The sequence below is a fragment of the Panthera tigris genome, chromosome C1, assembly GCF_018350195.1.
Source record: "Panthera tigris isolate Pti1 chromosome C1, P.tigris_Pti1_mat1.1, whole genome shotgun sequence".
Classification (NCBI taxonomy): domain Eukaryota; kingdom Metazoa; phylum Chordata; class Mammalia; order Carnivora; family Felidae; genus Panthera; species Panthera tigris.
In genome coordinates this window covers 61,856,373-61,870,116 of record NC_056667.1, presented here as the reverse complement: position 1 = coordinate 61,870,116, position 13,744 = coordinate 61,856,373, and the positions used below count along the sequence as shown (strand labels likewise).

The window sequence follows — 13,744 nt, the reverse complement described above, 5'->3', positions numbered from 1 at the left end:
AAAACAGTGTCTGACACAAAACTTAATTGATACCTGCCCCCCAAAAGTCTGGATCCTGTAACGTGGCATTCAATGTGTGTTCCCAGTCCATAGCAACTTATAGTCTCTACCTCTCTCCCTTTCCCTCCTCCCCACCCCCCAACCCCCCCCACCCCTCCCCCCCACATTCCCAAACACATGCCTCAGCTCTGCTTGGCTACTTTCTGATCCTGACCTGGACTCTCAGTCCATAGCTCTTTGCTTTTCTGTTTCTTCTGTCTGGAGGGACTATGCCTCATGTGTGTTCCGCTGGCTCTTCTTCCTCCCTTTTTACTTACAGGACTCCTGTTCATTCCTCAGGGCCCAGGTCCTCACCTCTGTGGAACTTTCTGTGATCATTACAGGTGATCAGGGTTGTAACTCTGTTTTTCTCCATAACCTGTGGTTTATTTCTGCTCACGCAGCACTTGGCCCATTCCATCACAGCTGTGTCAGCGGTATTTTCCATCTTTCTCCCTAGCTGTGTTTTGAGTTCTCTGTGTCCATCTTTGAATTCCCAGTACTTAACAATATCTGACACAGGTATTCATTTTTTTTTGTTAGAATAAAATGAATACAAGGTGTGTATGTATAACTTACTTAAGAGACAGTTTGGGATGGCCAAGATCTCTGAAAAAACCCAAAAGAAAAGAAGTAGTAGCCAAGCTGATTGTAAACCACTTGGGACAAAACTGAATGCACACACAGAAAAAATCTGCAATGCCAGACAGCCAGTGCTTTTCTTTTGTTTTTTGTTTTTTTTTTTTTAAAGTGAAAACCTTTTTGGGATTTACGCTTTGTTTTTTTTTTTTTTTCTTTGTGAAAATACATTTTGAAGACAGAAAATTTTCAACTATTTATAAAATAAAAAGTATTTTATAGTCGAGTCGAAGCACGTGAAATTTATTTAGTATAAATCTTTATCACTTTAGATGTTGTGACTAGTACCTTGGAATTACATCCTCAGTATATAATTAGATCATTAACAATTTGTGTTATAGTCTTAAAAATGTAGTATTTATGTCTTTTGAAACACATTTCTGCAATATATAGGACTATGATAACTATTTTACAGGGTTTTTTTTTTTTACTTGTTTTCTTATCTCACTCTGGGTTCTTTTTTATTACACAGAAATCTGTTGGTGAAAAAGGAATTGATGTGATCATTGAAATGTTAGCTAATGTAAATCTTAATAATGATTTGAATCTTCTGTCACGTGGAGGACGAGTAATAGTAAGTATTTTGGTTTCTTTTTACCACTTTGAAGTTTTACCATAATTTAATACTATTTTACAGTAATCTTTAACTATAGACGTGTTATTCTTCATAATAGGTTGTTGGCAGCAGAGGTCCTATTGAAATAAACCCACGGGACACCATGACAAAGGAATCTAGTATAATTGGGGTTGCTCTCTACTCATCAACTAAGGTAGGAAAAGAAGTGATTCTGATCTTGGTAACTTAAACACTGAGACAATTTGCCTAGTCAGACAGACTGAAAGTTTAAGCAGATGTTAAACTTAGTTATCTGACTACATGAGTATGTTAAGTATTAGTCACTATAAGATAACCAGGGTGACAATGTGATTTATTTTCCAAGTCAAGACACTTTTGAGAGAGAAAAGACATACTATTAGTAATTACTTTAGGACAGTAGGTATTTTGTGAACTGACACTGTCTCAGACAAATTGGGCTTATGGTTATTCTATATAGAACTACTTTTTCTGTAGTTCTGGACAAGTCGACAAAAGCCACATATTTGTCAGAAACCGTTTATGTTCTAACTCTTAGAATCTGAAAATTTCTAGTGCTTCTGAAACTTAGGTCGTATGTTCTTCTACAGACATACCTTTTTCTTTCACTTAGGAGGAATTTAGGCAATATGCAGCGGCCCTTCAAGCTGGAATGGAAATTGGTTGGCTGAAACCTGTAATAGGTTCTCAGTATTCATTGGAGAAGGTGGCCCAGGCTCATGAAAATATCATCCATAGCAGTGGGGCTACTGGGAAAATGATTCTTCTCTTAGAATGATTAAGTCTTTCATGTATTTCTTGTGCAATTAGAAGTTTCCTGCCCCAGTTTTATTTATACTACTTCTGCTAAAATAGTGAGTTTCTTATATCGAAAAACAAGATTTAGCTTTAGAGATCTGGAATAAATTGGAGTACAATTTATTTTATAGTTCACAATATGCTTTATGCCTCCCACCGAGCTCTAATCAAGGAGTCATCATAGTAGGAAGTAGAATGTTAGTAACCATTTGGCATTGGGTACATTACAGAAATTCCTAGTACTTGATCATTAATTCCATACCTTGGACTAAAGCAAGCTAATTCAAAGTAAGACTGCGTGATTTCCAAGCCTATTTGTGCTTGTAAAGGATCTTCAGTATATGTTCAGCCCAGAACTCTATTGGACTCTGAAGATTTTCTAAACTAAACAAGACCCCTTTTCCAAACTAATCTCATTGGCAAGATAAACAATGTCCACAGAAATTTGTTTTTTAAAAAATAGTTTTCCAATATTTCCCCAAATATTAGAACATTCACTGTGTTAATGGTTGGTTACTAATTATCCATATATTCTGTGAAGATAGCAGCCTTATCTTTGTTATAATGTGATAGTAGGTCCGTAGTCTCTCCAGATAGATACTTCTTGATGATTTGATTTTCAAAGTAAATTTAGAATTATCTGTGTGATGGGAGTCATATATTTTTCTTTAAATTACTAAACAAATTTGACATATTAAGAGTGGGTGGCTTTTGTTTTCATAGCATGGTAACTTGCAGTGGAAAGAATAGAAATAATATTGTAGAAAAATAAAAACTGTTTATCTATTTCATCTTTATATAATACTTGCCTTACATCACATCTCTTACATAGTTCCTAATGATTAATTCCTAACAGTGTTCTGTGTTGGAAGTCTTTATCTATACTAAATAAATGCCATCAATGTTATGTGCAAGGAAATGAGGTTTGATTGTTATTTTTGTCCTGTTTTTCTTTATATGAGCACAGCCTCCTATATATGTACAAACACACATGCGTATGTATAAAGAGATTTAAGGAATTTTCTCATGCAGCTATGGGGACTGATAAGTCTAAATCTATAGAGTAGGCCAACAGAGTTTCTATATTGCTGAATTCTTTCTCTGGGAAACCTCAGTTTTTGTTCTTAAGACTTTTGACCGATTGCATGCAGCCCATCTGCGTTATGAGGGTAATCTACCTAGAGTCATGTGGTGACTTTTTGTAAGCACATAAATAAAACATGGTGACATTACATTGATACGTAAAACCAATCATCACAAGGGAGTGACATAAGAACACAGATGAAGGGCACTTAATGTAGCATGAGATTTCTAGTTACACATTTAATATTTTTGATGCATTTGTTACCTGCCTCTATCCAGAGTAGCTTTGGCCATAGAAGTACAAAACTTGGGTGCTTCTAAAAGGGGGGGTGGAGGAGTAGCATTTCAATTTTTTTCTTAATTTTTTAATGCTTAGTTTTTGAGAGACAGAGTGTGAGCAGGGTAAGAGCAGAGAGAAAAAAAGGGAGACACAGAATCCGAAGCAGGCTCCAGGCTCCGAGCTGTCAGCACAGAGCTTGACACGGGGCTTGAACCCATAGACCATGAGATAATGACTTGAGCCAAAGTCAGATGTTTAACTGACTGAGCTACCCAGGTGCCCCAAGAGGTAGCATTTTATAATGTCCTTAGCTCAGCTTTACTCAGGCAAGAAATTCTATGTGCCAAGGGGCTTCCACAATTCATGGTGTAAAGAGCTTTTTTTCTGTGCAAGATAACACTAAAGAATAGCAAAACCTATCAGGTTGCTTTGACCTGGCTCTCTCTGCCTCCTCAACCATGTCTCATAGATGGGAAAACACCTCAGATCAATCCTTAATTCTTTTTCCAACACTACCATTTTTTAGCATGGTGATTTTTTAAAAATACGTCATTTGAAAATTGTCATAGGACAGTTTCACTATAGGGCTTTAGGAATAGCTCATATTTGGGGAACTTCCTATATCCAAGAAGAGAGCCCAGAAATGTTATATCATAAAAAGTGATCTAGATTCACTTTGGTGAGTGAGTCAGACTGTTAGGTGTTGATGAAGACAGTCTATGTATACTCTTTAAGAGTGAGTCTAGGGGCACCTGGATGGCTCAGTTGGTTAAGCTTCTGGCTCTTGATTTCGGGTCAGGTCATGGTCTCAAGGTCATAAGATTGAGCCCACGCCTGCTTAAGATTCTCTCTGCCCCTCCCCCACTCACGCACCCACACTCTCCCTTTCTCTCAAAAAAAAAGAAAAGTGAACCTAAATCAAATCACAAACCTGCTGTGTGATACAGATGCTTGTTAAACATGTTAAACATGCCAGAGATTGGTAATCCCTGGTTATCCTTTCCCAGCTTCATGCAAAAATTCGCACAAAGATTATAACAGTACTAGAGAAACTAAAGAAGAAACCCTGTGCCAGAATCCACTGGGAATTTATAGTAACTCCAGTGTCCGTCATTTGATTCATTGACCCAAATTAGCTGGAGAGAAGTTAGTAAAAAGCTCCAACTCAGTCACTGCCTCAAACTCAGGGCACAGGAGCTACACTACCTAGAAAATCAAGTCCCTGCTGCCCAGACATCATCTGAGCTAGCTAGAATTGAGATCTATGCCCACCCCCTCAGTAGTCCCCTGCCCCTTTCTTTCACCTGCATTATAGAAACTACAGATTTCAGTTTGGGGTACACCTGCAGACTCAGGAGTGAGGGGGACTTTGCGCCCCTGAGTGTACAGTCACCACAGAGAAAATCTTGCTAATGGGTGGAGGGTGGAGAATCCCTAGATTGTAACAAATGCTGGAAGGTGTATAACCCTTGGACAGAGAACATTTGTCTGACTTGAGCAATGGCAAATTATCTAAGAATTGGAGCAGAAGATGCTCCTGCATTAGTGCAGCAGGCAGTGGAATTGACTCAAGGTATTTTTGAGGCCACCTCATTCCAGGTATAGATCTGAAAGGAACTGAACTCCCCTATGAACAGACGCAAGGGCATGTGAAACTAACTGTCTGGTAGTGTTGTTAAAAGCATGGGTTGTGGAGGCAGATGACCTGGCTTTAAATCCTGGCTTTCCTACTGACCAGCTGTAGAGTCCTGGGCAAATTAACTAGTCATTCAGTTTCAGTTTCCTCACACATAACACAGGAGTAATATCTACCTTAGCGTTTGTAGAAAGTTAACAAGTTCAAGTCTGTGAAGTACTTAGTGCTCTGTCTTGCATAAAGAAGTGTTTAAACAAATAGTCTTTCATTTTTATTAGGCATAAAGAAGGAGTAAGTTGAAATAGAGGAGGAATGAAAGGGAAGCATCCTGAAATATGAAAAAATAAAATAAAAGCAAACCCCCAAAGCAAATTCCCATACAAGGAATAAATCAGCATAACTGACGCTACTGAACTTCAATGGTCATATGGGTAAATTTGATCACTCTAAAAATGTGGAGAAAGAGATGAGAAAAAAAAAGATATAGCAAACAAAAGAAAGAAAAATACGAGTTTTGAATTATAGTGTGCCACCCCAAAGAAAACAGAAAGATCAAAGTAATATTTTCCTAAACTAACCAAAAGAGCTAAGTTTATTTAATGATAGTTTTTATTAGATCTATGCCAAATTAATAAAAACTACTCGTTTTTTTTTAAGTGTTTATTCATTTCTGAAAGACAGAGACAGAGCACAAGCAGGGGTGGGGCAGAGAGAGAGGGGGACACAGAATCCAACGCAGGCTCGAGGCTCTGAGCTGTCAGCACAGAGCCTGACACGGGGCTTGAACTCACGAACCACGAGATCATGACCTGAGCCGAAGTCAGACGCTCAACTGACTGAGCCACCCAGGTGCCCTTAAAAACTACTAGTAATAAAATATATCCTTTAAAAATTTTTTTTATTTAAAAAAATTTTTTTTTAACGTTTATTTATTTTTGAGACAGAGACCATGAACAGGGGAAGGTCAGAGAGAGGGAGACACAGAATCTGAAACAGGCTCCAGGCTCTGAGCTGTCAGCACAGAGCCCGACGCGGGGCTCGAACTCACGGACCGCGAGAGCATGACCTGAGCCGAAGTCGGCTGCTTAACCGACTGAGCCACCCAGGCGCCCCTATCCTTTAAAATTTTTAGAAGTCACACATACAGATATTAGAAGGGAGCATACAGAAGAATCATTATTTACAGTTATATTATCCAAACCCTGGAGAATATAAGAGAATAAATGGAAAGAGTTCAAACTTATGAGTTCAAAAAGGTAGCTAATTGCATAATAAATATACAGAAATTGGGGTGCCTGGGTGGCTCAGTCGGTTAAGTGTCTGACTTCGGCTCAGGTCATGATCTTGCAGTCTGTGAGTTCAAGCCCTGTGTCAGGCTCTGTGCTGACAGCTCAGAGCCTGGAGCCTGTTTCAGATTCTGTGTCTCCCTCTCTCTCTGACCCTCCCCCATTCATACTCTCTCTCTCTCTGTCTCAAAAATAAATAAATGTTAAAAAATTAAAAAAATAATAAATAAATCTACAAAAATTAATATAAACCTGATCAATCAGAAAATATATTGGAGAAAGATCTATTAGCAATAGAAATACTACTTAAATTTAAAAAGCAGTGAAATATAAGTGACCAAATTTACAAGAAACATACAGGACCCTTAAAAAGAGAACTACAGAACTCCTGGAGGACATAATGGAATACTTAAAGATTTCTTGATCAGATTCATGTACAGATTTTCCTCTTGTACTCTGGAAATTCAACGTAATTCATACCAAAATCTCAATAGGACTTTTTAGAACCTTGAAAAAATGTTTCCAAAGCTTTTTTTGTGGGGAAAAAAAGTAGGCAGATAGCCAGACACATTAAAAAAATACTTAAAAAGTTGGAACGAGTGCCAGCAGATATGAAAATTTTTTTCCCAAGTTAGAGTTACTAAAATATTAGTCCAAGATCAGTGGAACAAAAGAGAGTCTAGAAATGTTTCTCACTTTTGTGGTTGACAATAGGCTTTGAGATGGTTCAAAAACTTGAATATAATAAATAAAATTATATACAACAAACAGATGGTAGAGTATTTTTTTTATAATCTTGAGAAGTGAACATCCCCTTACACCATTACTCAGAAGCCCAAACTATCAAAGAACAAAATAGGAAAAGTAGAAAAAAATCCATAATAACACATAAAGATGAATCATCTTAAAAAAATTCTATATTAAATGATGAACACCCTCGAAGAGAATGAAAATGAGTGGATAACCCATTCAACAATAGATGCATATGGCAGCAAACCTAGAGAAAGAGTTGTTCACCCTCATTAGTAACTCAAGAAATGGGCACTCATGGACTATGGATGGAAGTATGAAATTGCTTTTGTTCTGGACAGCAGGTAGGTAATGTCCTTAAGTTTAAAATGTGGATCCTCTTTGACCCACTAATTCCACTGCAGGAATTTATCCTAACGAGATAGACATGTCTATAGAGGCATATGTCAAGGTTGTTTTCACTGCAGCATAGCTAATTATAACAAAATATTGGAGACAACCCAGATTTTCATCAGTTAAGTCATTAAAAAGCTAATATATTTGTATAGCACAATACAATGTAGCTATTATAATGATCAGGTAGATCTTTAACTATTAGCATGGAAAGATAGATGTTCAGGACACAGTATTAGGAATATTAAGTTTAAAGAGCAAATACAAAATATGTATAATTCCAGTTCTATTTCACTGCAGTTAATTATGCATTTCAAGAGATGTCTGTTAGATACTTATCAGAAGGTTCTGATTTAGTGGTGGAGTTATAAAGATTTTCCCCCAACACTTTTATTTTTTCAACATTTTCAAATATTTTTGAACGAAAGTTATTTCTGACAAACCAACAGCTAAATTTTATTTAAGAGAAATTCTTCCTTATATAATAAATATTAGGTTCTAAAGAGTTTAATATAAAAACACCAAAACAAATGACTAAGTTTCAGAGTACAAGTATGTATCTTACCATGAACCATCTGTAATTGTATGCCTGCACATTCAGAATTCGTTTTTATCTGTGTTGGTAATTTATGATTTATTCTTATGACATGCTTGTTAAAAAATTATTGCAGTGCATTTGTGTTAAATTTGCACTAAGTGGATTGTAATGATTTACTTATTTTATTCTTGTTTTTGAGATAATAAGTTGTCCTCAGAAAATAGTCCATTTTGTTTTGAAAAGATAAAATATTCTTCAGATGAGAACTATCTGATCTTGGGAAAGCTTTGTATGTACATTTTTAGTAATGAACTCTCAGATTTAAATTAGGGTTAATAAAAAAAAACAAGAATAACTTAGGCTTATCAATTTGTCTTGGATGTTTATTTTGATTGCAACATCACATTTGAAATCCAATTGTAAGCATCAGTTGTAATCAAAGCATTTTTAGTAGGTGTGACAAATGCATTGTAACAAAATTGTACCCATGTATTATTTGGTGAAATATTATTTTGCTTAGGAATTAACACTGTAATTCTGTTTCACAGTGTATCCATACAATTTGGGTTTTTACATGTCTTGCAGTTTCTTTTATCCTAAAGTAGGTTTGAGTTTATTAGCTGGCTTCACATAGTCTTGTTTATAGACCTATCACTATAGCTTCTAAGTGCTTCTCAGATTATGTTCCTTTTTATGTCTATCAAACTACATTTCCACATAAATGAAAACTCTTAAGTTGCTAGAATTCTTTGCCTCTTTATCGTCAGCCTGCTGGCTAACTAAATGAGGAGCACTGTTTTTCAGTTTTGTTCCACCCAGTGGTAGGCAATTTATCTGGAATTTTTATTTCACAATGAAGAAAACATTAAGCTATTTATACTTACAAGTTTATTTGTATCCTTTGTCTTCATCTCTTTCATTGGAAGTGATGACCATTCTGTTTATTAAGCATTAATTTCTCCATCTTTTCTCTGAATCCTTTTGCTCTGACCTCTTCATGAACCTTGCTCTGTCGAATATTCCTGAATCCTGTTGCTTCATCATCTCCCTAAGTATATAAACACCCCAGGTTCTTTCCTATCCTGACTTCCAGAACAACATTCTCCTGATACCCTTGGTTTCTTTTCAGTTTCCTTTGTAAACATCTCTTCTTCCATTCACCTTTTAAATGTTGGCATGCTTTACTTTGAGACTTTTTTTCTCTGTACATTCCTCTTGACTTGCATCAGAGCCCAGGCATCAGTATCACCTTTGTGCACTCAAACCTTTATCTCTAGCCTCTTCTAAGATCCATAGGATGAACCATCCACTGGACAGTGCTTGGATGTTCCACAGATATCTCAAAATCAATATGTCCAGAATTGGATTCTTCCCAATCTCAAACCTGTTCCTCTTCTTGCATGTCCTAACTCAGTGAATGAAGACAGCTTGTACCTGGCTACCCAAGTCTAGCAGTCGTTTCCAATTCTTCCCCCTCCTTTGTCCTCAGTACTGCATCCTATGGGCCAGGAACCTGAATGGCTTCCATACTTTGTACCTACAGAACCTGGTCTTAGCTCTCGTTGCTTCCTGCTTGACTTTCTATCATGGCATTCTCACTGGCTGCTTGGCCTTTATTCTGGCCCTACTTTGAATCCATTGGCCACACAGTACTAGAGTGATCTTTGTGAAATGTCTCATTAAAATCTTTTAATGTTGTTTCAGGAAAAACAAAACAAAACAAAACAAAAAAAACAAACAAAAAACCTCTTTACCTTCTCACAAATGGCACTCCCTCTTTAGCCTCTACCCTCACTATCTCTCCATCCTACCAATCTGCTTGTCCTTCCTTAAATGCATCATACTCTTTTGTATCTCTCTTCTGACATGCTTTCTTCCATGTCTCCACCTAAGTAAATCTTACTCATCCTTCAAAACTCCGCCAACATGACTGTTCTGAGCACCTCCTTTCCACCTCGCTGGTGAAGGAGGGATGCCTCCACCCGAAATAGTGTGAGAAGGCCAAACACGCAACACCCAACACTGGCCAGGTGAGGTTGGCAAGAGTTACTTGTCATATACACCCACAGCCCAGGGAAAAGGGCACTGAATGCCAGAGAGGGCCACATGGGTAGTTGTACTTGGGAGCCAAATGAATCAAAAGGCACTTTGGGAGGTCGGCTTTGTAGTAACAAGAGGGTAGGGTACCCCCTGGCTCCCACTGGGGAATGTGATGGGTTTGAAGAGTTTTACAGGCTGGCAGAGAGGTCCAGCTCATTTTGCTGAGGACAGGACGGGTCACAACCAGCCCAGCTGACAGAGGAACAAGGGTGGGGAGCCTTTCCCACCAGGTCAGGGACATTTCTGGCAAGAGTAGGGGAACTCACAGCTAAGCCTTCAGGGCCCTGTGAGTCTCAAAGATGTGAAGGCAGCACATGGAATCTGAAGCCCTACTAAATACGATAGCATTCTGCAGACAATCTTCCTTGACCACCCCTAATCGGAGTTAAGCACCCTTCCACTCTGTTCCTGAAATAAACCTGAACACTTGCCACCCTGCCTAGGGTAGTCATTTCTTTTTGGAAGAAGGTGAGTACACACACACACACACACACACACACACACACACAGATGCCTCATATAAACATGGTAACAAAAAAGCACACCTTACACCATTGCAGTTTACTATTGATGTGTCTGCTTTCCTGACGAGAATGGCATATATTTCTTGAGTGAAGGGACTCTGTCTTTTATTTCCTAAATCTGTCTCTGTACCTCACTGGTAAGCAAACATTTATTGAATAAGTTAATAAATATTTATTATGCACTGATTTGTGGAATGTGCCTTAACTTCTGCATGAAATTATGTTCATAATGCATTTTTCAGATGTAAATTCCAAACACTATGGTTTGACCAAGGAATGGGGAATTTGCAGCCAGTGGGATCCTAGCACTGTGCCTGTTTTTCCTAGAGGCATGTCAGAGGCTGACTGGAGGACAGGGGTACACAGAAGAAAAGCAGCAGCCATAGGACCAGGGAAAGAGCCATGATCTAGACAGCTCTGGATCCCCTAGAAATACTTGGGGAAGATTTTTCAGGGAGCTGGATGCCCTAGGCCAGACACTGGACTCACTTGAAATAATAGGATTTGTGTTATTACTATTATTGTGGCCTCACTTCCAGCCCCTGGGGTGGCGAGGACTGGGAAGATTTAATTTAACACGCCTTTCTAAAGTGACTAGACAGTGAAGAAATCAGTTTCCAAAGCAGAGGTAGTTTAAAGTCCTTTAAAACATTTTTAAATATACCTGTTCTTTGACTGCATTCAGTCCTTCCACTCATTTGATCCCTCATTGCTCTTCAGTGGGTTAGCCATAACCAGCCCTCGCATTCCACCAGGCCTAGGTGGTGACTGGAATACCCTCAACTAGTACGGACACCATCCATCTACAGAATCACTCAATGAAACCTAGCCCTGCATCAAACCTGTAGTCAACCTCCAGTTTCCAGTCTTCCTTTCACCATGTCATCTGCCCACTGAGGCTCTAGCCAATCAAATGAAACATGTGCCGCTGAGCTGCCCCCTCTCACTTGCCCTTCAAACCCAGAACTTTCCCGCCTGTACTCCTGTTCATGCCATTTATGTCCCGTCATTGCCCTTTCTCCATATATATTCAGGAATTAAGCATTTGATTAATCACAAGATGATCTCACTATATCCCTGTGTGCAGTGTTTGGAAGATGAGCAAGGCATTTTTCCCTCTGGACGGTAGATAGAATGTGGGAGCAGCTACTAATCAGATATCACTGAAACTTAACGAAAGCAAATTGCTGTAAACCACAAGCTAGGGAAGAGCATGGAATAGCTGAAGCTCAGTAGGATAAGCAGTTGCTAATCAGGAGGAGTGAATGTTTTTATCTTTTGATTTAACTTTTTTGCACTAGAACTTAAGTTTCTTGAGGTGAGGAATAAAACCTAATAGCGCTGTAGAGGGCAGGCATTCAAGTGTTTGGGGAGTGAAGGATTATAATGGCCAGTTAGGTTTTTCCTACCTGCAAGCTTTGCTATATCAAGTTGTATTTATAGCTCCACTTATATTTATTATGAATATATGTTTTTAAGGCTTTTTGTTTTGTTTCTTCCATAAAAACAACTTTTTTCTTTCTTTACCTGTCTATTTTGGGTATGCCTTACATAGATTAAGAGAAAACAAGGATTTGGAAAGCAGAGTATGCCTTTTATTACAATTTCTTTTTACATAACCTTTTTTTAAAAATTTTTAACGTTTATTTATTTCTGAGAGACAGAGAGCACGAGCTGGGGAGGGGCGGAGAGAGAGGGAGACACAGAATCCGAAGTAGGCCCCAGGCTCTGAGCTGTCAGCACAGAGCCCAACACAGGGCTTGAACTCACAGAGTGTGAGATCATGACCTGAGCTGAAGTCAGTCGCTTAATCAACTGAGCCACCCAGGGGCCCCTTTTTATATAACCTTTTTGAACTAGATTCAGGTAACTGCCTAGCTCTCCTATCAGAGGAGAAGGGAGCTCTGCAAAATTCGCAAAAGAGAATTTTAGAAAATAAAATATTGTAAATTGATCCATTACGATTTTTCAGTTTTCTCAAGTACATTGCAAAGTAGGAAGAAAAGACAGGATGAGGGCAATGTGGTACTCTAACAACCAGACCATAAAAACCTTAGTTAGGTTTAGTGTACTCTATATTTTTTCTCTGGACAGGTACAAAGGAGGTTCAAGTGGACAGATGGATCTTTTGCTCCCAGTAATCCTGGTCAGTGTTTATCTAAACTCTCTGAAGCATATGAAGCCTCAGGTATGCAACATAACCCTGCACAACCACAAACAAGGGGGAGGCACATCTCCCAGAAACAATACTTGCTTATCAAGTATTATTACAAATAATGCTATATCTCAAGTATTACACACACACACACACACACACACACACACACACACGATGTATATTACATATATATTTAATTTGAAGTTGAAACTGTATTGCAATTTACATATATATATATGCACACACACATATAACACACATATATATACATATATATATTTAATTTGAAGTTTAAGCTGTATTATGGTTTACATACCACAGAGGTATGTAAACATGTTGGTACATTAACTGTGAATTGCAGATTTAACACTTGGATCAAGTATGAAAAATTTGGCTTTGTATACTGTCAAAGCTCAGCTCTGGGTACCTGCCATCTTGCTTCAAAGAAAATCTCACTCTGGATGGTTAAGAGGAAAAAAATGGAATTTTGAAGAAAATAAAAGTAAAACCGATGAATTAAAACATTCATTTTCCTTTATTATTTTACTTGAATGAAACAAGCATCCAGACGTCATAACCTTACTTAATTTTAGCTTGAAAAACCTGTAACTGTCGAATTTTTAAACTTCTATTCTAAATATAGAAAGTATATAACACAGGTAAGTATTAATTTTTAGATGTCAATTCAACTTAGTAGGAAAAAAGCAATTGATGTGCTTCAGTAATAACTTCCATTTGTTTTTAACTTGTTTTATTAAGGCTTGCAATTCTATTTAATTGGCATGTAATTTAATTGCCACATAAGTTATTTAATTATATGCTATAAATGGAAAATGTTGTTTATAGGCAATCATATCTCTTTTGTTAAAATCTGGAATACTGGATCTTCCTCAGTCTTGTGTTTATATTATTCTTTCCTGCTGAT

At 37.8% G+C, this 13,744-nt stretch overlaps 1 protein-coding gene across 4 annotated transcripts in view; it reads left to right on the top strand.

Moving 5' to 3' along the window:
- Positions 1–13,403, top strand: part of CRYZ (crystallin zeta) — a 36,003-nt gene extending 22,600 nt beyond the window's left edge. Inside the window, exons 7-10 of one of the 4 annotated variants that reach the window (XM_007079244.3) lie at positions 1,151–1,252; positions 1,353–1,448; positions 12,756–12,849; positions 13,181–13,403. In XM_007079244.3, coding sequence (XP_007079306.2) covers positions 1,151–1,252; positions 1,353–1,448; positions 12,756–12,849; positions 13,181–13,374 — 486 coding nt within the window. In that variant the 3' untranslated portion in view covers positions 13,375–13,403. Of the gene's footprint in view, positions 1–1,150; positions 1,253–1,352; positions 1,449–1,863; positions 2,991–12,755; positions 12,952–13,180 lie in introns of those variants that run through there. The other 3 variants (XM_042997588.1, XM_007079245.3, XM_042997589.1) reach the window with 3 other exon arrangements.
- The last annotated feature ends 341 nt before the right edge of the window (positions 13,404–13,744 follow it).